This window comes from Salvelinus namaycush, chromosome 6 (genome assembly GCF_016432855.1).
Source record: "Salvelinus namaycush isolate Seneca chromosome 6, SaNama_1.0, whole genome shotgun sequence".
In the NCBI taxonomy this organism is placed as follows: domain Eukaryota; kingdom Metazoa; phylum Chordata; class Actinopteri; order Salmoniformes; family Salmonidae; genus Salvelinus; species Salvelinus namaycush.
In genome coordinates, this window is record NC_052312.1 from 11672560 (window position 1) to 11698343 (window position 25784).

General features: G+C 43.7%; 1 protein-coding gene across 1 annotated transcript in view; it reads right to left on the reverse strand.

Annotated features, from left to right (window-relative positions):
- Positions 1 to 25784, reverse strand: part of LOC120049489 (nuclear factor 1 B-type-like) — a 78261-nt gene that overhangs the window by 8807 nt on the left and 43670 nt on the right. The window contains exons 3-7 of the mRNA XM_038995754.1: positions 12501 to 12554; positions 9379 to 9447; positions 7003 to 7123; positions 6520 to 6638; positions 105 to 236 (exon numbers count right to left, since the gene is read on the reverse strand). Of these exons, the coding sequence (XP_038851682.1) occupies positions 105 to 236; positions 6520 to 6638; positions 7003 to 7123; positions 9379 to 9447; positions 12501 to 12554 (495 nt within the window). The remainder of the gene's footprint in view (positions 1 to 104; positions 237 to 6519; positions 6639 to 7002; positions 7124 to 9378; positions 9448 to 12500; positions 12555 to 25784) is intronic.

The window sequence follows — 25784 nt, forward strand, 5'->3', positions numbered from 1 at the left end:
TGCATCACAAAAAACATATTCAGTTCAATCACTTTCTTGTAGAGGTCACTGTAGGTCACTGTGTGAGCATGTCTAGACTTAGTACAGGTCCTTAGCCTACTCACCACTGTGTCCGATGCCTGTGAGTCCGGGGTGGTGGTGCTGGGGGAAAGTGCTCAGTCTGGGGGAAGAATCCTGTGGGGAGGTGGGGCTGAAGAGAGGCTTCTCGGGCTTCTTCATGGTGGGAGACGACAGGTCTGAAGGAGAAGACACATATGCACATCTGGTCAGGGGGGTTACCTGCTGTGACGTCTTTCAAACATACTCTGATTTTGTGCATGTGATGGCAGCGACTGTATATGCTTGCCACCACTGTAATTCTACTCTTTTGACATGTTTCCCAATGTCCTTATGCAAGGTATGACAACAGAACAGAACATGGAACAGAGTGGACTCTAAGACCTAATGTTCTGTGACAGTAGCGGTTCTCCCAGCAGGGCTTATTGTCCCTCCCAGGGCCCGTCACAAGACCTTTATATTCCCACGTCTCAGACCATGTGTCTCCTACTCTCTAATTACCTGCATAGATTCTCTCTCTCTCTCTCTCTCTCTCTCTCTCCCTCTCTCCCTCTCTCCCTCTCTCCCTCCAGGCATTCCCACATGATTCGGGCTCTGTTCCCACAATAGGGAAGAATCCATCTGAGGAGGGGAAGGTGACTCATCCCAAACCAGGAGAGGGACAAAGGCCTCAGAAATCCAGGGAATTTCCCCACTCTGAAATGTGTAAAGGAAGCAGCTTAAGTCCTTATAGCTTATTTTAATCAACATGAGCTATACCTCAGACAAGATGGATGGATTTGTCTTTTTTAGACGGATTAACAAGTCAAAATAATTTTAGGCTATTGTACTATGGTTTTGACTTCTTATGTGGTGTAACGTTCTCAAAAATATATTCTTGACCTTTCCTAAATTGACAAAATTACACGATGGACATTTATGGAGAAAGTTCTATGATTCAGAACAACATCAACAGAATTGTGTGTAGTAAACAGTTATGGTGTTGCAACTACTCAAAATGAGCAAGAAAGGAATTTAAAAAAAGAATCGCTCTGGTCTGGGAACTGACCAATATAAAATCATAGAATCCACCTAGAACAACATATTTTTACATGTCAAAAGGATTTCAATCTGTTAGTGTTATCTCGTGTTCCACTCCTACAAATTAGAGAGTAAGCTAGGGCGTGCTCATGCCAGGGTGTCCCAGACCGACGAAAGGGCTATGAATCTATGTGTATCTAGCTGTTAAATACACCACCGGGTTAGTGTGGGGAGACAGAATTAACTAAAGACTGCAGATTTCGTCGGAGCATTAGATATGAAGAACTGATATCTTCTTCAGCGCTAACAGCTGTGTGTCATCAAACCAGTCGCTGAGTGAGGATTTGAGTGCAGTGCCCCCCAAAAATGTAAGGAGAACGGCTAGGCGTACATAATTCCACAACTGTACAGTAAAAGCCATTTCAGAGAGTTTACTTTAGAGGACAAAAAACATGACAGAATTACACCTATTCCTTGCAGTGTAAAAGTGTTTCGTCGGGCTAGCCATGGAAAAGAAATGACCAATTGGCACTTTGGACGGCCTCATATGGGTTTAATATCAATCCACTTCTTTTTTGATTCCCTCTTTACAGAGTAATCGTTCTCTCGTGAATTTTCTGCCCTCTCCTCTTCTCCCTAGCCGTAACATATCAGCATGTGTTCACCCGATACTGTAAGGTATAAACACAAACCAGCTAGCACATTTGGTTCCTTGGAAGTTGTGGGAACGTACATTTTTGGTTTCCCATTGGTTTTGGGAACGAAGCCATACGTTTTCTGACCGGTAAAACTGAAACGTAGCCTGTTCTGGGAACGTACATTTTTAGGTTGCAGGGAGGTTCTGAGAACGTTTTACTATGGTTCCCTGAAGTTTTCCTAGGAGATTTTACTGATATTCTGAGAACGGAAGTTATAGGTTATTAACTATTATAAGTTATTAAATAATGTCCTGAGAACATGTTTCAATAAGACTTTTAATAACACTGCTAGCTTAGTTTAGGTTAACTGTTTTGAACTCCAAGCGTAGATAGGACACTTGGAAATTAATTTGCTTAGGCATGAATCATGATTCGAACCTATGATCTTCTGTTCTCTATCAATGGAATTAGTCCACTGCACCACCAGGATGGAGCCCGCATGCCATGTTTTATTAACTCATACAAAACTGCTAATTTTAGTCTATTCAAACAAGCACTCATTAAGGTCTGGTGTGGCCAATTAGTGGGGGTGGCCAACACACCCGAACACACTTAACAAGCTAGAGGATAGAGAGAGTTTCGTTTACACTCAGAACAGAATGTGTATGTTTTTAACCTCTTGACGCTAGGGGTCAGTGACCAAGCTAACCAACCTAATATAAGGCTAACTGTTCTAGCATTGATTGATACACTCACAAAAGCTTAGATTACTTTCGTTGCAAAGCATATTTTCAAAATCTGACACGATAGGTGGATTAACAACAGGCTAAGCTGTGTTTTGGTATATTTCACTTGTGATTGCATGATTATAAATATTTTTTATAATATTTTTGAATCTGAAATGTTTGGGAATTTTCTTCTGCCTTTCAGCACCGGAACGAGGCTGTAGTTTTCTCAACATAACGCGCAACCCAAATGGCATTTTTGTTATAAAAGTAATATTTATTGAACAAAAATAACATTTATTGTGTAACTGGGAGTCTCGTGAGTGCAAACATCCGAAGATTATCAAAGGTAAGCGATTAATTTGATTGCTTTTCTGACTTTCGTGACCATGCTAATTTGGGGCTAGCTGTTCTAGCATTGATTGATACACTCACAAAAGCTTGGATTTCTTTCTCTGTAAAGCATATTTTCAAAATCTGACATGATAGGTGGATTAACAACAAGCTAAGCTGTGTTTTGGTATATTTCACTTGTGATTGCATGATTATAAATATTTTTAGTAATATTTTGCGCCCTGCAATTCAGCGGTTGTTTAGGAAAATGATCCCTTAAAAGGGATCCGTAGCGCAGAGAAGTTAAATAACATTCTTCGAACGTTCTTTGAACATTACTAATGTTTTCTTGTGTTTTTTATGGAAATTTTCTGAACATTCTGAGAACATTCATTTAAATAGAACCATGAGGAAACCTGCAGAAAACGTTATACTGAAGTACCGAAATTCCCATCAGAGATACATATACTGTGTGTACAAAACATTAGGAACACAGGCTCTTTCCATGACATACAGTAGACTGATTAGGTGATTCCAGAAAGCTATAATCCCTTATTGATTTCACCTGTTAAATCCACCTCCATCAGTGTAGATGAAAAGGGGATGAGACAGGTTAAAGAAGGATTTTTAAGCCTTGAGACAATTGAGTATGTGTGCCATACAGAGGATGAATGGGCAAGACAAAAGATGGTTTGTTTCTGGTTTGTTTCAAGAACTGGTTTGTTTCAAGAACTGCAATGATGCTGAGTTTTTCCACACTCAACAGTTTCCTGTGTGTATCAAGAATGGTCCACCACCCAAAGGACATCCAGCCAACTTGACACAACTGTGGGAAGCACTAGAGTCATGGGCCAGCATCCCTGTGAAATGTATGGTTCTCAGAACGTTATGTGCTAGCTGGGTATCCTGCACTGTTCCCAAAACGTTGTGGGAAGGTTGTATGCAAAATAACCATAGGACAACTACGCTCTCACCAAGATCTAAGAAACATATGTTTCTCAGAACGTTATGTGTTAGCTGGGAAAACAGCATGAGAAGGAAGGGAAAGAACTAGATCAAATCACAAAGAAAGCTCATTTAAAGAAGAGAGGGGGAAAAAAACAACTCCGTTGGATGTTGGAACCTTCTGTACTCTAAGCGTTTATCTGTCGTAGTGTAGTGAGACGAGAGGCGTCCCTCTCCCTTCCAACCCTAGGGCTTAAGGGTAGTGTGTCTGTGTGTGTGTTGGGGGAGAACAATCCGGAAATACAGGACAGTGAGGGCTTAATTAAAAACGCTATGGGCTCTGCCCTGCACCACGAGACCAGGTAATGAGACATACTGTACACACCTCCCTGGAGGATCTCTCTCTCACACACACACACCTTTTCTCTCTCTCTCTCTCTTTCTCCCTCCCTCTCTCTCCTGCTTGCTGCCTGTCACTATAGTGGCGTTATCAGGGCTAGGCGTGGGACGGCCCGCCAACTGGGCTTGCCACCTGTTGAGTCAGACAGCTCCTCTGAGACCTAGCTTTTTATCCGAGTCGGTTTCAAACGGGAGACCGCCGCACCTGCCTGCCCATCGTTCTCTCTCTCTCTCTCTCTCTCTCTCTCTTTCTCCCTCTGACACACAAACACGTTCCTGGATATGCACACACACACACCTGTTCACCCTATCGTCACCCCTTCACTCTCGCAGCCTAACAACACAACAAGTTTATAAATAAAGTCTGCTCACAGCCACAATTGCTACAACTCCCACTAGCATTTCCTCATTCTCACTTTTCTGTATTTGTAGCTTCCGGCACCTGGTATTCCCAGACGGGCTCCCATCCCAGTACTAACCAGGCCAAACCCTGAACAGGTGTGTTCAGGGTAGTCTGGCCACAAACATATTTTTTTATCCCATTTTCTCCCCGAATTAGGTCCCTTGGCTCATCTCTGCAACTCCTCAATGGACTCGGGAGAGGCGAAGTTCGAGTCATGCGTCCTCCGAAACATGACCCACCTGGAAGACTACTTCTTATCACACTGCTCGCTTAACCCGGATGTCAGCCACACCAATGTGTCGGAGGAAACACTGTTCGATTGACGACCGGAATCAGCTTGCAGGCGCCCGGCCATGTCACAAGGAGTCGCTAGAGCACGATGAGTCCACCGGCCAAACCCTCCCCTACCCCGGATGGTGCAGGGCCAATTGTGCAACATCCTATGGGCTCCCGGTCACGGCCGGTTGGATCGAACCCCAAGCTGTAGTGGCGCCTCAGCACTGCGGTGTAGTGCTTTTGACCGCTGCGCCATCCAGGACTATCATGCTCACTTTCATTGGTACAACACTGCATTCCACAATAGAAACGCTACCACACTGAAAATCCCACTCATTTCGCTTCAACACTGCAACTCTCACTCAGATTGGTGAGAAAACAGGAAGCAATAAGGAAGCCCCCAAACTATCAGAGAACTCATCAACCCTCCAAACCAGTTTACAGTATCAACAGGGGAATGTTCTTACGAGTTCACTCATTATATAAAGCTTGATTTCCTGTCAAGGATTCCATTACTCACAAGCATGTTTTTTCAAAGCATTCGGAAAAAAACTACACTGAAAAAAATATAAACGCAACATGGAAAGTGTTGGTCCCATGTTTCATGAGCTGAAATAAAAGATCCCAGAAATGTTCCATTGAACAAACAGCTTATTTCTCTCAAATGTTCCACCCAAATTTGTTTACATCCCTGTTAGTGAGCATTTCTTCTTTGCCAAGATAATCCATCCACCTGCAGGTTTGGTATATCAAGAAGCTGATTAAACAGCATAATCATTACAGAGATGCACCTTGTGCTGGGGACAATAAATAAACAAATAAGCCAATCTAAAATGTGCAGTTAAAATGAGTAAAACAAGTTTATATTTTGGGTTCTGATGGGGTACGACAGTTGAATTAAGCTAAGGAGGTATCTACTGTATAAATCATATCCTTTGAGAATTAATGGGTATATATCATGAATTTAAACATCTAAAATGGATGTAGCAACTGCTGATTGCCCCTTTAAGCTTAGCTCATTGAATGTTTTACTGTAAATCACAGCGGGGGAGAAAAACAATCAACCTCTATTTAGCTTGGTTTATGACAGAGTATTTGCATATATTTAGCATGTAGCCTTTTATGACAATGTAATCATAAGGTTTGGTGTTTACGGTCTGACCTGAGGCTAGCATGTTATCACGTGCCATTACATCAACAGCCAAGTTGAATGGGCTCACATCGAGGGAACAAGGTGCCATATCATTTTATCAACATACTGTAACCGCTCGCTGTGGAGTCGAGAGGCAATGATAACATTGGAAACATCTTGACAGTGGAAGAGTGACACTGAGACTGTGTTGTGTGTAGCCTACATAACCCCCCACAGATTATGGTGGGGCTGTTTCTGCTCCACAAAGAGTCAGGACAGACATTGAATAATGTGTCGTCTGTATTGAATTAAATTGTATTGTGTTTAATTGTATTGTATTTCTGAGGGAATGATATTTGCTTAGCTGCAGTAATAATCTCTGATTATTAATTCCTACAATGCAGAAATGTTGGTAGATTAGGGATTATGTTCCCCCAACCTAGATTAGTCAATTATCTTGATGTGTTCTGTTTTGAGAACATTCCGTTTGCGATTTAGGAATCTAGAACCTTGCTATTGAAAACATTCCCAGTACAGCTTCTGTAAACCTCCTACAGTGTCACACACACATACACACACCTCCCCTCTCACCTTCTCTCTCGTGCCAGGTCCTGCTGCCACTAGCTGGGGAGCTAGGTGAAGAATAGAAGTCAGGGCCAGTGGGACTGGTCTCCATACTCTCCTCTATGTTGAGGGTCTTGGGCCGTTTACTGAAGAAGGAGGAGAAATTATGAGTCACAACATATGTATATTTTCTTTGATCCTTTATCACAGCCAGTGATGCTGTAAAACAAAAGTACCTGTATTGTATGTTTACTGGTGATGTATTGTCCAGATGCGTGAGTATAAACAGACTTGAACTAGAACAAATAGCCAAATATGGAAGCAACGCTATAATATAAATGACAGAGTAAGACTATACATTTAACCCCCGAGATACTAAACTGAAATCAGTTTTACATTCCCCCCTCCTGCATCTCCTTCAAAGTTCAGAGGTCAATGTGTGACAAGAGGTTCCCATGTGATGCATGAGAAAGAGAGAGGGGGCAGGGTAGAGTCCTGCAGTAGACTGACCTGCCAGGCGGGGAGGAGAGGGAGCGATGGAGGCCCACGCTGGAGTTCAGGTCATGGTAGTACGGCTGACTAGGCATGTCGGCCATGGAGAAGTTCACCCCCGCCCCCTGGGTGATGGGCGCTAGAGAGGAAGGAGAGGAAAAGAGAGGCACAGGTTGGATCCTTCCTGGTCACTAGCATGCTGATTGGTTGGCTGCTGAAGCTTTGATAGGCTTCTGATGTGATGTGACCTTGAACTTGTCCAACAACTTCATTAAAATGATCTCAGTGTACATGATCCCCACTCACATGTTAAATAAAGGTTAAATACTTTTTAAAAAATAGAATGATTGAACATCATTTAACTTTTGCATTCCACCAGCACACTGCAAACTCATGAACTAAGCCACACCCACCAGGCCTCTGATTAGTTCCTACCTATTGTAATTGGTCAAGCACATATCAATAAGTGCACTGAAGTTCACTTTCATGGTGGTTGTATGTGTGATATGCTTTGAGTACCACAGCCCACCATCACTGTGTGAAATTATACTTTTTTTTCTCCCTGTGGTTGATGGCCGTGGGGGAGGGATATTGTTTCTGGGAGGACAGCTGATTGTTTACCAGGGCACTCTGTAAACACTCCTTCCTCTCTTGAAACTGACGCTTGCGAAGGGAGCCCTGTGAGTGCGGTGGGTGGGTGTGTGGGTTGCGAGGATGGTCTGGACTCGACGGGAGTCTGGAGTGTGTGGTGGCCTCTGTTGTGGTTTGAGGTTCACCACTGGCATGAGCTCCAGCCTCAGAACTGGCAACCCCAGCATTGCAGCCTCAGAACTGGCAACCCCAGCACTGCAGCCTCAGAACTGGCAATCCCAGCAATGCAGCCTCAGAACTGGCAACCCCAGCACTGCAGCCTCAGAACTGGCAACCCCAGCACTGCAGCCTCAGAACTGTGCAGCCTCAGAACTGTGCAGCCTCGAAACTGTGCAGCCTCGAAACTGTGCAGCCTCAGAACTGGCAACCCCAGCATTGCAGCCTCAGGACTGGCAACCCCAGCATTGCAGCTTCAGAACTGGCAACCCCAGCATTGCAGTCTTGGAACTGGCAACCTGCAGCAGCCCTGGCATTGACTACCCCTAACCAAGCGGTGGCGCGTTCCTCTCTCCAAGGGCATTTGTGTTTTAATTCCATACCAACGAGACTCTCCTCTCTCTCTCTCTCTCACAACGTACTGTGTGTCATGCCACTCACTCTGACATCAAGTAATTTAACTGTGTTGAAGCAAATATGACCCCTGACTTCTGAATGTTAACAATGACGCTAGAACACCTGTTACTGTTTTTTTCTTTCTTTCATTTGAATTTGCATTTAAGAACTGCAGAACCGCAGCACTCACTGAGTTTTAATTGGTTTAAAGGCCTGCACCGTAATCCGAAAAACAACAGATCAAAAATGTTAGAATACAGGACACAACATCCGTATGTTGTAGGACCAGTGGTGTAAAGTACTTCAATAAAAATACTTTAAAGTACTACTTAAGTAGTTTTTTGGGGTATCTACTGTAAACTTTACCTGACTATTTATATTTTTGACTACTTTTACTTTTTCTTCACTACATTCCTTAAAAAAATATTGTACTTTGTACTCCATACATTTTCCTTGACACCGAAAAGTACTCATTACATTTTGAATGCTTAGCAGGACAGGAAAATGGTGCAATATAGGCACTTATCAACAGAACATCCCTGGTCATCCCTACTGCCTCTGATCTGGTGGACTCACTAAACACACATGCTTCATTTGCAAATTATGTCTGAATATTGGAATGTGCCCCTGGCTATCCATACATTTTCAAAACAAGAAAATCTGGTTTGCTTAATATAAGGAATTTGAAATGATTTATACTTGTACTTTTACTTTTGAAACTTAAGTATATTGTAGTAGTTACATTTACTTTTGATACTTAAGTATATTTTCAACCAAATATTTTTTTACTTTTACTCAAGTAGAATTTTACTGGGTGACTTTTACTTTTACTTGAGTCCTTTTCTATTAAGGTATCTTTAATTTTACTCAAGTATGACTCATTGGCTACTTTTCCCACCACTGTGTAGGACACAACAGCACTTGAGCAGTACAGGTAAATCCTGCCTGAGGGAACCATTGTCCTCAGCTAACTGTGGAGCGAGATACCTGAAAGAACATCTGTCATCGTCTTTGAGAAGGGCAGTCTATACAAACACACACTTGCACACACACACACACACCTGTCTACTGTAAACACACACATACTGTGTTCTAATGCTTGCTCGACTGTTTTTCCCGCTTTTGTACCGTAAAGCTCACTCTTTTTGAATGGACAATGAGTAAAGTGATATATGAATGTACTGTACTTACTTCTGGACACCCGCACCAGCTCCGAAACACTGAAGACTCCTGATTTGATGAAGCTGTCTTCCAAGTAAACTGCAGAAACAAAAACAAAGATAGACAATATATCAATACAATATATCAATCAAAACATTAAAACATATGCTTTGTGTTCGCGGAACTTACAGCAAGTTACATTCATACTGATTTAAGCTGGTGATAAAGTAATAAATCATTACTTTATTCCCTGCTTACTGCACACGGGACGAGCAAAGATTCTCGACCAAAATATTTTTGTAATAAAACAGAGCATCCTTCATCGACCCACCACCTATAGCCCACCACCTGGTGGTTCTCTGTAGCTCAGTTGGTAGAGCATGGCGTTTGCATCACCAGGATTGTAGGTTTGATTCCCAGGGGCCACCCATACGTAAAATGTATGCACAGATAAAAAGCTAAATGCTGTATATAATATTTATTATATTAACACAGCTCCAGACTGAATACTGACAATACTGAAAATACTGAAACATGGATGCTTTGAAGTACAATATGTATGGGGGCCAGAATGTAAAAAGAAAATCTCAGAACCAATTGGTCAAGCCTGGTCCCAGCTCAGGTTGTGCTGTTAATATAGAGTTGAAGTTTACATACACTTAAGTTGGAGTCATTAAAACTAGTTTTTCAACCACTCCACAAATTTCTTGTTAACAAACTATAGTTTTGGCAAGTCGGTTAGGACATCTACTTTGTGCATGACACAAGTAATTTTTTCAACAATTGTTTGCAGACAGATTACTTCACTTATTATTCACTGTATCACAATTCCAGTTGGTCAGAAGTTTACACACACTAAGTTGACTGTGCCTTTAAACAGCTTGGACAATTCCAGAAAATGATGTCATGTCTTTAGAAGCTTCTGATAGGTTAATTGACATCATTTGAGTCAATTGGAGGTGTACCTGTGGATGTATTTCAAGGCCTACCTTCAAACTCAGTGCATCTTTGCTTGACATCATGGGAAAATCAAAAGAAATCAGCCAAGACCTCAGAAAAAAATGGTAGACCTCCACAAGTCTGGTTCATCCTTGGGAGCAATTTCCAAATGCCTGAAGGTACCACGTTCATCTGTACAAACGATAGTACGCAAGTATAAACAATTTGGGATCACGCAGCCGTCATACCGCTCAGGAAGGAGATGCGTTCTGTCTCTTAGAGATTAACGTACTTTGGTGCGAAAAGTGCAAATCAATCCCAGAACAACAGCAAAGGACCTTGTGAAGATGCTGGAGGAAACAGGTACAAAAGTATCTATATCCACAGTAAAACAAGTCCTATATCGACATAACCTGAAAGGCTGCTCAGCAAGGAAGAAGCCACTGCTCCAAAACCGCCATAAAAAAGCCAGACTACGGTTTGTAATTGCAGATGGGGACCAAGATAGTACTTTTTGGAGAAATGTCCTCAGGTCTGATGAAACAAAAATAGAACTGTTTGGCCATAGTGACCATCCCAACCATGGCACAGGGGTGCTTTGCTGCAGGAGGGGCTGGTGCACTTCACAAAATAGAGGGCATCATGAGGAAGGAAAATTATGTGGATATATTGAGGCAACATCTCAAGACATCAGTCAGGAAGTTAAAGCTTAGTTGCAAATGGGTCTTCCAAATGAACAATGACCCCAAGCATACTTCCAAAGTTGTGGCAAAATGGCTGAAGGACAACAAAGTTTAGGTATTGGAGTGGCCATCACAAAGCCCTGACCTCAAACCTATAGAACATTTGTGGGCAGAACTGAAAAAGTGTGTGTGAGCAAGGAGGCCTACAAATCTGACTCAGTTACACCAGCTCTGTCAGGAGGAATGGGCCAAGCTTGTGGAAGGCTACCTGAAACGTTTGACCCAAATTAAACAATTTGAAGACAATGCTACCAAATACTAATTGAGTGTATGTACACTTCTGACCCACTGGGAATGTGAAGAAAGAAATAAAAGCTGAAATAAATAATTCTCTCTACTATTATTCTGACATTTCATATTCTTAAAATAAAGTGGTGATCCTAACTGACCTAAGACAGGGAACTTGTACTAGGATTAAATGTCAGGAATTGTGAAACTGAGTTTAAATGTATTTGGCTAAGGTGTATGTAAACTTCCGACTTCAACTGTATTTGTCACGCCAATGACCATAGTGAGTCGGCACTACAGCACAAAGTAGATCTGGGACCAGGCTATCCAGAGAGACATGTCACTGACTCCCAAAATTACTTTGACATTTCATCCTTTGATGTTCTGAGGAGGACCATTGGGTGTGCCAACTACATAGGGGGAAGGCGTGAGTCTAGATTCCGATTGGCAGCTAAATGCACTTTCTTCCTCCTAATGTCTCAACACAAGCCAGCGGGCGTCCCAGAGAAGGGAAGGGAACTGTGGCACTGTAGAGGGAGCATCTAGGGGGGCCCTCCCAGGGTCTGAGTCATTGGCTCAACGTTGGCTCAACGTTGTTTGACTTGGCAGCGAAACGCGCACCCAGGGCAGGCAAAACCTGCTCTTTAGGAATGGACCTAATTACGTTCTCTCTCTATTTTCATTCCTGGCCTATGATGACATAGTCCAGGTCAGTCCAGGAGAGCAGCAACAGGCTGCCGGAGATTATTTGGAACGGCAGCCATTTTGTTTGGCTAGCTAGCAGACTGGCTAGCCAATTTAGCTCAGCTATCCAACCCTTCTTGGCAAGGAAGACAACTATGGCCTCAGACTTCCATTAGTGTACTGCAGAGGAGCACAAAGTGGTCTAGCCTCCATGTTTCACAATCTTTTTTGTCTCTTAGATGCAGTTACTATTGTAAGTAGCTGACAGCACCATCATTATGAGATACATTATGTACATTCAGATGGGTGTAATCTGCATATCTGCAAAACTATCTTAAAACGAAATGTTCCACGTGAGAGCATAGAGTATATACAAAGATACATATTTCTGCTATGGACCTTATACAAAAAGAGCACTGCTATAAACAGATACCACAGTAATCATTCTACCAGGTGAGGATATATTATATACAGTACAGAGAGGGGACTGGGAACTATAGAGCTATGATTGACAGCACAGAGGTTGGAGGACAGTGACAGTCAATTTCAGGTACATACCTGGAGGGTTGTTGCCTGGCTCATTGTTACTGGGACTTCCTGACTGCTGTGCGTCTGTAACACAGATATAGAACCATACTTCAATTGCGAACCTGAGATCATGAAATACCAGAAAAGGTCATTAAAGTTCAGCACTCTTCTATCAATTGAAGTAATTCAAATGAGCTTGATTGGAATTCATGTAAACCACCCAGTGTTGCCAAAGCAATACGAGGACATGTCCAAAGTACCCTGAATGTCACAGGTGGTCAAAAACAAACAAGCAAGGTGCTGTTAAAGATCTGATTTAATTTCAAACTAGACACAATATCAACTGGAGTCTACACAGAGTATGGTGATTATATAACGAATACTCTGCAGCTTCCTTAGTTTGTGTCAGATTTTTATTTTCATATATCTTCGGACGTGTCAGTCCTGACAGCCCAAGCCAGATGTGCGCTGATTTACAGTACCAGTCAAAAGTTTGGACACCTACTCATTCAAGGGTTTTTGATAGTCCCACTAAGAGCAAACCAGATGGCATGGCGTATCGCTGCAGAATTCTGTGTAAGCCATGCTGGTTAAGTATGCCTTGAATTCTAAATAAATCACAGACAGTGTCACAAGCAAAGCACCCCCACACCATCACACCTCCTCCTCCATGCTTCACGGTGGGAACCACACATGCAGAGATCATCCGTTCACCTACTCTGCATCTCAAAGACATGGCAGTTGGAACCAGAAATCTAAAATTTGGACTCATTAGAACAGAGGACAGATTTCCACCGGTCTAATGTCCTCTGCTCGTGTTTCTTTGCCCAAGCAAATCTCTTCTTCTTATTGGTGTCCTTTAGTAATGGTTTCTTTGCAGCAATTCGACCATGAAGGCCTGATTCATGCAGTCTCCTCTGAACAGTTGATGTTGAGATGTGTCTGTTACTTGAACTCGGTGAAGCATTTATTTGGGCTGCAATTTCTGAGGCTGGTAACGCTAAAGAACTTATCCTCTGTAACCCTGGGTATTCCTTTGCTGTGGCGGGCCTCATGAGAGCCAGTTTCATCATAGCACTTGATGGCTTTTGCGACTGCACTTGAAGAAACTTTCAAAGTTCTTGAAATGTTCCTCATTGACTGACCTTCATGTCTTAAAGTAATGATGGACTGTCGTTTCTCTTTGCTTATTTGAGCTGTTCTTGCCATAATATGGACTTGGTCTTTTACCAAATAGGGCTATCTTCTGTATACCTCCCCTACCTTGTCACAACACAACTGATTGGCTCAAACGTATTAAGAAGGAAATAAATTCCACAAATTAACTTCTAACAAGGCATACCTGTTATTTGAAATGCATTCCAGGTGACTACCTCATGAAGTTGGTTGAGAGAATGCCAAGAGTGTGCAAAGCTGTCATCAAGGCAAAGGATGACTACTTGGAAGAATCTAAAATCTGAAATATATTTTGGTTACTACATGATTCCATGTGTTATTTCATAGTTTTGATGTCTTCACTATTATTCTACAATGTATAAAATAGTAAAAATAAAGAAAAACCCTTGAATGAGTAGGTGTGTTTAAACTTTTGACTGGTATTATATATAATAGAGTGAAAAGCCTTCAGCTGGGGTGGAAAGAGGCAATAAGACAAGGTTAAAAATACGAGGTAAAGTGTTATCCTGACCTGCACACAAAGACTGGTTGATTCTGGCTGGCTTTTTACAGGGCTTGGGTTAGGGAGAACATGGTGTGTCTCTGCCTCGTCCTGCCCTGCCTGGCCCTGGGAGAAGCATGCACATAGCACACGCAACGGGTGGGGGATAAGCTCTGAAACACGTCAGGAATTCTCCCCATAAGGTAGCGCCTACCCTAGCCTAACCACGTGGTTCCTCTGATTGATGTTGTTACCTTACAGCACCTTTGGGAGGAGGATAAGCTGGCGTTCCTCAGCCGTCGCTTGTTAGTCACCGACAACCACCAGAGGCCATTTGAGTATTGTCTCCCAACCGTCACGCAACACTAACAGATATTCAAACGATGCTCACAAGCACCCGGCTTTTAACATAAACCCTAGTCCAGGGGTACTCGAGTACTATTTGAGAAGGTCCGGTAACTCAAATTTCCTAGGTGGCAAAGGTCCGGATGGATATTGTCATTTATCGGTGTAGTAACAAACCTCCACCTCGCAACCCATGGGACCACAAACTGTTCATACCCCTCTTGTTGGCAGAGAGAAAATGTTGCAGTTTTAAAGCTAATTTCCGGTAATTCTACACACTGAGCATGGGGCAGAGATTTTTGTTGTTGTTGCCATTTTAAAGCTAATTTCCTACAATTCTACACATTTTTCCATGTCTTATGTGTTTATATGATACCAAGATTGCAGTCAGACCAAGTGTTTTTTTTTGGGGGGGGGGGGGCCGCGGTCTGTATTGACCCCGTTCTGGGTGCGGACCCGGACTGCGGGCCTCCAGTTGAGCATGGAAGCACTATACCATATCATATACAATAAACAATAGGTCCACAGATGAAGAGTAGCTTCAAAGAGCTTACTTAAATTTCCACAAAACAGCAGTACCTCTCCACACTACACACCACTCTTCCCTACAAAACCTACTGTAGCATCGGCCTATCAGAGTCGGGCAACATCAGCGTCACTGACACCCAAAGAACATATGGGAGAGAAGGAGAGGAGGACACCCCCTTCCCCCTTTCCTTCCCTCCCTCTACCAACCCCCACTTCAACCAACCAAACCAACCATACAGGGAAACAAATCAAATCGAATAAAATGTTATTGGTCGCATACACATATTTAGCAGATGTTAGTGCGGGTGTAGCGAAATACATGTGTTCCTAGCTCCAACCGTGCAGTAAACAGTACAACATTGAACGGCTAGGCTGTGTTTGACTTGAGTTCCATAAGGTTTTACTGTACCACAGCCACCCCCACGTGTTCCTCCTGTGCTTGATGTATGAGCTATGCACAATGAGAACCACAGGGTTGTGATATGATCTACGCCTTAAATGCGGAGTGAGGAACAGAGGCGGGAGACGGTGAACTCAGATAGCCTCGCCTTGCAACAACACTCCTTTTCCTGCTGCTGAGACTTCCCTCTCTCATGAGCTCCATTTCAGAGGTAAAAAAAGGAGAGAGAGAGAGAGATAGTGAGGAATAGAGAGAGAGAAGAAAAAATTTGAAGAAAAAACGTTGAGAGATTTATTCGCTCCCCACCCCCTCTAAATTTGACCATTAAACAGCACTGCAAAAACGGAATGTTCTTGGCCGCGGCTCAACAATGACAAAGTAGGGCGGGAACAACACCACCATACGTTAAGTGAAAAAATCCACCCTTATGTTTAACCGTGAATAGTCACAACTTCGAGCTCTCTTTACAGGATACAGAGGACACAAGGGAAGTCTGTTGTTGATAGCTTGCTCTCTTTTCGATGCCTAAGCTGGCTACTTTGTTAGCGTGTCTGGTTTGTTAGCTTGTAAGACACAATTATTCTGAAAATAAATTACTCTCTGGATGGAAATTCACATGATTTCAGTAAAAACAGTATGGTGCTATTGACTTCTCAGGCACATCATGTGTGCACATTTGTCATTTAAAATATTTTCTAATGAGATACTGAGATGAGATCTCTAATGAGATACTGAACAAAAATATATACGCAACATGTAAAGTGTTCCATACGCATGTTCCATACGCAAAAAAATATAATTTCTCTCAAATTTGGTGCACAAATTTGTTTACATCCCTGTTAATGAGCATTTGCCAAGCTAACCCATCCACCTGACAGGTGTGGCATATCAAGAAGCGGATTAAACAGCATGGTCATTACACAGGTGCACCTTGTGCTGGGGAAAATAAAAGGTGACTCTAAAATGTGCAGTTTTATCACACAACACAATGCCACAGATGTTTCATGTTTTGAGGGAGCACGCAGTTGACATGCTGACTGCAGGAATGTCCACCAGAGCTTTTGCCAGAGAATTCATTCTCAACCATAAGTCACCTCCAACGTCGTTTTAGAGAATTTGGTAATACGTCCAACCGGCCTCACAACTACAGACCACGTGTAACCACGCCAGCTCAGGACCTCCACATCTGGCTTCTTCACCTGCAGGATCGTCTGAGGGGGGAAGGGGTGCTAAGGAGTATTTCTGTATTTAATAAAGCCCTTTTGTGGGGAAAAACTTATTTTGATTGGCTGGGCCCTGGCTCCCCAATGGGTGGGCCTGGCTCCCAAGTGGGTAGGCCTATGCCCTCCCAGGCCAACCCATGGCAGCACCCCTGACCAGTTATGTGAAATCCATAGATTAGGGCACAATTAATTTATTTCTAGTGACTGATTTCCATATATGAACTGTAACTCAGGGAAATCTTTGAAATTGTTTCATGTTTAGTTTATATTTTGTTCAATGTATGTTACATGCCACAGTCAAGGGCTTTTGTGCCAATGGTTTGTGTGGAACAACGTCCCTACAGTAATGTGATGGCAAGTGGATCCTCCCACTTTCTTCCTCCCTGCCACCCTGGCACTTCCCACCCTCATGCCACTTTCAGACCCATCCATCAGTCTAGTTACAACTGCCAACTATTGCCCTCTCCCAGGAGAGAGAAAGAGAGAGACAGAGAGACAGGCGAGGAGGGAGACAGATAGATGAGAGAAAGTGGGAGGGTGAGACAGAGTTGAAGATGAGAGAGAGGGAGAGAGAGAGAGAGAGAGAGAGAGAGAGAGAGAGAGAGAGAGAGAGAGAGAGAGAGAGAGAGAGAGCGAGAGAGCGAGAGAGCGATAACACAATTAGACCCAACCAAATCATGAGAAAACAAAAAGATAATTACTTGACACATTGGAAAGAATTAACAAAAAACAGAGCAAACTAGAATGCTATTTGGCCCTAACAGAGACTACACAGTGGCAGAATACATGACCACTGTGACTGAGCCAAACTTAAGGAAAGCTTTGACTATGTACAGACAAGAGGTCGACCGATTATGATTTTTCAACGCCGATACCGATTATTGGAGGAACAAAAAAGCCGATACCGATTAATCGGCCGATTTATTTTGTTTTATTTGTAATAATGACAATTACAACAATACTGAATTACCACTTATTTTAACTTAATATAATACATCAATAAAATAAATTTAGCCTCAAATAAATAATGAAACATGTTCAATTTGGTTTAAATAATGCAAAAACAAAGTGTTGGAGAAGAAAGTAAAAGTGCAATATGTGCCATGTAAGAAAGCTAACGTTTAAGTTCCTTGCTCAGAACATGAGAACATATGAAAGCTGGTGGTTCCTTTTAACACGAGTCTTCAATATTCCCAGGTAAGAAGTTTTAGGTTGTAGTTATTATAGGAATTATAGGACTATTTCTCTCTATACGATTTGTATTTCATATACCTTTGACTATTGGATGTTCTTATAGGTACTTTAGTATTGCCAGTGTAACAGTATAGCTTCCGTCCCTCTCCTCGCCCCTACCTGGGCTCGAACCAGGAACACATCGACAACAGCCACCCTCGAAGCAGCGTTACCCATGCAGAGCAAGGGGAACAACTACTCCAAGTCTCAGAGCGAGTGACGTTTGAAACGCTATTAGCGCACACCCCGCTAACTAGCTAGGCATTTCACATCGGTTACACCAGCCTAATCTCGGGAGTTGATAGGCTTGAAGTCATAAACAGCGCAATGCTTGAAGCACAGCGACGAGCTGCTGGCAAAACGCACGAAAGTTCTGTTTGAATGAATGCTTACGAGCCTGCTGCTGCCTACCATCGCTCAGTCAGACTGCTCTATCAAATCATAGACTTAATTATAACATAATAACACACAGAAATACGAGCCTTAGGTCCTTAATATGGTAGAATCCGGAAACTATCATCTCGAAAACAAAACGTTTATTCTTTCAGTGAAATACGGAACCGTTACGTATTTTATCTAACGGGTGGCATCCATTAGTCTAAATATTCCTGTTACATTGCACAACTTTCAATGTTATGTCATAATTACGTAAAATTCTGGCAAATTAGTTCGCAATGAGCCAGGTGGCCCAAACTGTTGCATATTCCCTGACTCTGCGTGCAATGAACGCAAGAGAAGTGACACAATTTCACCTGGTTAATATTGCCTGCTAACCTGTATTTATTTTAGCTAAATATGCAGGTTTAAAAATATATACTTCTGTGTATTGATTTTAAGAAAGGCATTGATGTTTATGGTTAGGTACACGTTGGAGCAACGACAGTCCTGTTTCGCGAATGCGCACCGCATCGATTATATGCAACGCAGGACACGCTAGATAAACTAGTAATATCAACCATGTGTAGTTAACTAGTGATTATGATTGATTGATTGATTGTTTTTATAAGATAAGTTTAATGCTAGCTAGCAACTTACCTTGGCTTCTTACTGCATTCGCGTAACAGGCAGGCTCCTCGTGGAGTGCAATGTAAGGCAGGTGGTTAGAGCGTTGGACTAGTTGACTGTAAGGTTGCAAGATTGAATCCCCGAGCTGACAAGGTAAAAATCTGTCGTTCTGCCCCTGAACAAGGCATTTAACCCACCGTTCCTAGGCCGTCATTGAAAATAAGAATGTGTTCTTAACTGACTTGACTAGTTAAATAAAGGTGTTTTTATAATTTTTTTAAAAATCGGCCAAATCGGTGTCCAAAAATACCGATTTCCGATTGTTATGAAAACTTGAAATCGGCCCTAATTAATCGGCCATTCTGATTAATTGGTCAACCTCTAATACAGACTCAGTGCTATTGAGAAAGGTCGCCGTAGGCATACCTGGCTCTCAAGAGAAGACAGACTATGTGCACACTGCCCACAAAATGAGGTGGAAACTGAGCTGCACTTCCTATCCTCCTGCCAAATGTATGACCATATTAGAGACACATATTTCTCGCAGATTACACAGACCTTTGTGAGAGAGAGAATGTGGGAAGCTGGTTTGTCTAACCTGGAACAGACCATTATGAGAGAACAGGCAAAAGACCAGATGGTCATGGTAATTAAAGAAGCCAGCCAGCTGAAGTAGAAGCAGCATCTTCTCTCTGCTTCCCTACAGTCCAACTGGAGCCACCTGGAAGAGTTGAGAGGGGATCCAGGCATATGGCATCTTCTGTCTGTCAACCCCTCTCAGAGGCATGAGGGAGCCCTATAATCTGAGAGCTGGAAAACCCCTGGCATCGTATACATCACAAGAACCCAGTTATTCTTGCGTGTGTGCCTGTGTTGTACAATTGTATGCGGGGTGAAGACTTCCCGTCACAGAAAATACCTCCTATCTGCATCCAAAGGTGCATCAAACCTTCCAAATGGAGACCAATCCAAGACCGATCCATTCGTCTTAAAATAAACTTCAGTAACCCGTGAATAAACAGTGTGGTCTCGGTCTGTGAGGTAGGTCTCTGGCTCTGACTCTGCCCTGAGAGTTTGGCAAGGCCCTGATCACAACACAACATACCAGGGACACGCAGCCTCGCTCCAAAAACAACATTTCTTGGCACCTCTCCGTCCCTGTCACTTGTTTAAACAAACAAACTGGGCCCTGGAAGGAGGAGAGAGAAAAGCTAAACATAGGATTTGAGGATCTTGGCTGTGACTTTAGTGAGGAGGACTGAGGAGTGACAGGTTGGGATTGTTGGGTATTGACATGTACTGAGTTTGTTTCATACCTTCCGTTTTGACACAATAATGATCATAACACTCAAACAATTATGGCAATTATGTGTAATGGCACAATGTGGATTATTTCATATTGTGAATGCTTCTTTTACCTCTCTCTCTCTCTTTCACTCTCTCTCTCTCGCTCTGCCCTAATGCGTCACCTGCCTGGATATTATAAACACTCTGACAATCTTTTGCGCCCACCTTCTTCTAGTTTGGCATGATACCCATACCCTCCCAAGAAGAAACCCTAAGTCTAGCCCCTACCCTCATCCCCCTTAACCACACTGTGTATATTAAACCAGTCACATACTTTTACAAACTTTCTTTCTCACTCGCTGCGGTGCATCCATTTGATCCCACAAACACGTACACTCTCACATACACACACATCCCACAGCACACATACACTCTCACATACACACCCATCCCACAGCATGCACGCACTCTCACACACACACATCCCACAGCACACATACACTCTCACATACACACCCATCCCACAGCATGCACGCACTCTCACACACACACATCCCACAGCACACATACACTCTCACATACACACCCATCCCACAGCATGCACGCACTCTCACACACACACATCCCACAGCACACACACACTCTCACATACACACATGCTCGCTGCAGATGCATACCACCGTCGACATTTCAGAGGGAAGAGAGAAGCCGTCTGGCAGCCATTTTAGAGTGGTGCAGCTGGGGTCTGTGCACATGTAAAGCTGTGGCTGCCAGAGGCATGGGTCCCGAGCCAAGATGCATCTCTGCGGCTGAGGGAGAGAGGGCGGGAGAAGAGAGAGGAGAGAAAGGCGAAGAAACATATCCTAATTACAGCACCGCTCAGGCCGTATTGTTTCAACAATACAGCTGTGTGCAGTGTAAATATTTAACATGGCCACACTTTCCATCGCTGCTCTGCATTACTTTGGCTGAGGAGCAAGCCGTTAGGGGGGTAGGCAAACTGTCAATCTGCCTCTCTATCTGTATGTCTATCTGTCTGTCCTGGTGTACATAGCAGTAGTGTCTGTGTCTGTGTGTGTGTGTGTGTGTGTGTGTGTGTGTGTGTGTGTGTGTGTGTGTGTGTGTGTGTGTGTGTGTGTGTGTGTGTGTGTGTGTGTGTGTGTGTGTGTGTGTGTGTCTGTGTCTGTGTCTGTGTGTGTGTGTGTGTGTGTGTGTGTGTGTGTGTGTGTGGGAGGGGGTGTTAACAGGCTTTTTCCCGTGTCTTCCTCTGCTCCTGGTTTCTATCATTCACGGCTTAGCCATGATGACCTCATCATTGTGGGCCCGGTTCCAACACCGGCAGATCCTAGTTCTCTCTCAAATGTTGCTCTACTACTACATTTATCTCTGTCTCTGGGTCTGTAAGAGTATCTCTTATCTTTTGTCTCTTCTCTTGTCTGCCTACATGTATTTCTCTCTCTGTATCGGGATCTGTATCAATTCTTATCTAGACATTATTGTATGGAATAGTATACATTTTCCTTTCCACTTCTCAATCTTTGTCTACATCTAACCTGGTATCTTTCAATCCTCTACTCTTTTCCTGTTTTTTTTCCTGTCACTTTTTCTCTCATCTTAGTGGCCCCCTCTCTCTCAATCTCTCCATCACTCCCTCTCCCTCTCCCTCTCGCCCCTTCTCTCTCTCCCTCTCCCTCTCCCTCTCTTTCTCGTCCCTTCTCTTTCTTCCTCTCCCTCTCTTTCTCACCCCTTCTCTCTCTCCTTCTCTTTCTCACCCCTTCTCTCTCTCTCCCTCTCTTTCTCGCTCCTTCTCTCTCTCTCCCTCTCTTTCTCGCCCCTTCTCTCCCTCTCCCTGCCTCATTTTGTTGACTAAACAAATTGGCCTTTATCGGAGACAGCCGCAACCCAAACATGCCAAACAAAAGATAGGGCAAGGAAATCTGCCCAGAAAAGTAATAGCAGTTGGCAGTATTAATGGTATTATAAGCAATTGAAATTACTTCACAATGCACATTGTTTAGAATAATAATAATAATAATAGGCCTTTAATTTGTTACATTCACTGCTAAAATTGACTAAATTTGACCGCCAAGATATTTTATGTTAAAAATGTTAATGGTGGTCCTCAAGAGCTTTTGACTCCGGAACGGGAATGTTGGGAACCGCTGACCTAGACAGCATGGGTGATGAAACAAGCCCACACAAACGCAACTACATTTTCTTTATATCGACTACAGACATGGTACAAAAAAATCCTGTCTAGGAACACATTTTAGGGTTGTGGGAGTTTTTGGGGGGGAGGGCGGGGAGACGACGACAAGGAGGGTAAAGTTGAAAAGACTGAAGGAACAATGACATTTAGCCTGTTTTATTCCACTGAGACAACACAGACTTGTTTAATTGGATAAGAGTGGCACACACACACACACACACACACACACACACACACACACACACACACACACACACACACACACACACACACACACACACACACACACACACACACACACACACACACACACACACACACACACACACACACACAGTGAGACAGTGGGACTGTCAGGTTTTGAGACGTAGGAATCAAGTGTCAGACAGACAGGGTCAGACCAGAACAATCAGTAGAGGAGGAGGAGGGGGAGGAGGAGAAGGAGGAGAAGGAAGAGGGGGGTCCATACAACTTTCAGCCTGTAACACAGAACGAAAGCATTCACAGACAGCTATGGTCTGTGTGTGTGTGTGTGTGTGTGTGTGTGTGTGTGTGTGTGTGTGTGTGTGTGTGTGTGTGTGTGTGTGTGTGTGTGTGTGTGTGTGTGTGTGTGTGTGTGTGTGTGTGTGTGTGTGTGTGTGTATGCGCGCCCTCTGGGGAAGAAGAGACATGCATGCTAATGACACTGGAGAGCAGGTCTCCTTTTTCTTTCACTTTTTTCGGGACTCAATGCTGTCTGGTCCATGAACTCTCACGGGGGTGAAAAGAGGAGCGCTTTTACAGCGTCCGAGAAAACAGACTTCTCATTCAGGTCAACAAACAGTGTGGCGTTGCCCACATTAATTCCAGAGAGGTACGGGAAGAATGGCTGAATCGCCTGACACATCATTAATGAGGACAGGCTAGCAGAAAGAAAGAAAGAGAGAGAGAAAGAAAGAGAGAAATAAAAAGAGAGAGAGAGAGAGAGAGAGAGTGAGAGAGAGAGAGAGAGGGGAGAGAGAGAGAGACTTGGGAATAAAAAGAGATGAGAGAGGAGAGACAGGGTACAGAGAGGAGAGACAGGGTACAGAGAGGAGAGACAGGGTACAGAGAGGAGAGACAGGGTACAGAGAGGAGAGACAGGGTACAGAGAGGAGAGACAGGGTACAGAGAGGGGAGACAGGGTACAGAGAGGAGAGACAGGGTACAGAGAGGAGAGACAGGGTACAGAGAGGAGAGACAGGGTACAGAGAGGAGAGACAGGGTACAGAGAGGAGAGACAGGGTACAGAGAGGGGAGACAGGGTACAGAGAGGAGAGACAGGGTACAGAGAGGAGAGACAGGGTACAGAGAGGAGAGACAGGGTACAAAGAGGAGAGACAGGGTACAGAGAGGAGAGACAGGGTACAGAGAGGGGAGACAGGGTACAGAGAGGAGAGACAGGGTACAGAGAGGAGAGACAGGGTACAGAGAGGAGAGACAGGATACAGAGAGGAGAGACCGGGTACAGAGAGGAGAGACAGGGTACAGAGAGGAGAGTGTGGGCATATACATGTAGGTGCGTGCATGCCCACATTTACTCATTCACGTATACACATACACATGCATGTGGACTGCTGACATATGCATGAATACACACATGCATACACACACAAACACAATGAAATTACACACAGATAAACACACTACAAACTTACAATAAACACAGAAAGCCTGTTAAGTGCTGTACATGTGCGCGTACATAGACAAACACACACACACACAAAAGAAACACACACACACATGCATACACACGTTGTACCCTGTTCCATGGCAACGCCTCCAGCCATGCAAGACGTAACCTGACAATGACATGGCTTACAGTAACATGACTTCACGTCCCAATCCTACTACTAAGGTTCTGTCATAGACATTCTACAACTAGATCAGCCATTCACTTACACTTGTACTTTTCTACATAGACATTCTACAACTAGATCAGGCATTCACTTACGCTAGTACTTTTCTATAAAGATATTCTACAACTAGATCAGTCATTCACTTAACACTAGTACTTTTCTATATAGATATTCTACAACTAGATCAGGCATTCACTTACAACTTACATAATGGAGCTTAAAATTCTAATGATTAACAGACCATGTACCACCTTGACTAACTGTAAAGCCAGCATAAAGGCAGCCTAACCTTAACCTCTCTCTCAAACAAAACTGCACTGAAAAGCACAAACACATATCACAATATGTTGGTTCTAGGCTGTTAGCTAAAACAAACGTAAACCTATGATGTCCCAACAATGTACCCATCAGCACGAGCGTTAAAACAACAGATTGATTTTGGTGTGCATCGGACACACAATTTGCTCTGTTGTCACTTCATGTATGTCTGAGGTGGCATTTGCATTTGCCCGCTGCCCATGCTGCCTGTCCTGGAGTGGAATAATGGGTTGAGTGGTGAGGAGGTTGATGTCACTTTCTACAGAACCAGGAGGAGCCATCTTTGGCTGGTCCAAGGGTCCACTTTTATACGTGGCGGAGGGAGGGAGGGAAGGGTGAGACTATAGTTTGATTATGCATGCGTGTTTCTCATTGATGGTGGTGGTGGGAGAGGGATTTTGTGGGCGAGGACCAATGACATTCCACCGTAGCCCCCTCTCCTCATTCTACCTCTCTCTGTCTCGTCCTCTCACCAGTCCCGGGGCCGCGTGGGCTAATGAGGTGACACTCACCGTCTGGAGGCTAGCCAAAACAGTCCATTAACTCCTAACAAATAGTGAAGAGGATGATGAAGTAAGGGGGGTAGAGGTGAAACGGGAGGAAGAGGAGGAATGAGGAGGATTGAGGAGGGAGAGAGAGAGAGAGAGAGAGACAGACAGACAGACAGACAGACAGACAGACAGACAGACAGACAGACAGACAGACAGACAGACAGACAGACAGACAGACAGACAGACAGACAGACAGACGGACAGACAGACAGACAGATGGAGAGAGAGAAAAAGAGAGCGAGACAGACAGACAGACAGACAGACAGACAGACAGACAGACAGACAGACAGACAGACAGACAGACAGACAGACAGACAGACAGACAGACAGACAGACAGACAGACAGACAGACAGACGGACAGACAGACGGACGGACGGAGAGACGGAGAGACGGAGAGACAGACAGACAGATGGAGAGACAGAGAGACAGACAGACAGATGGAGAGACAGAGAGACAGACAGACAGACAGACGGAGAGACAGACAGACAGACAGATGGAGAGACAGAGAGAGCGAGAGAGAGAGAGAGAGAGAGAGAGAGAGAGAGAGAGAGAGAGAGAGAGAGAGAGAGAGAGAGAGAGAGAGAGAGAGAGAGAGAGAAGAAAAAGAGAAGCTGAAGTCTGGTACTGGGGTGGTGTTTTGTAGTTGTGAATGAAGCAGCGGGGGGTTGGGGTGTGTGTGT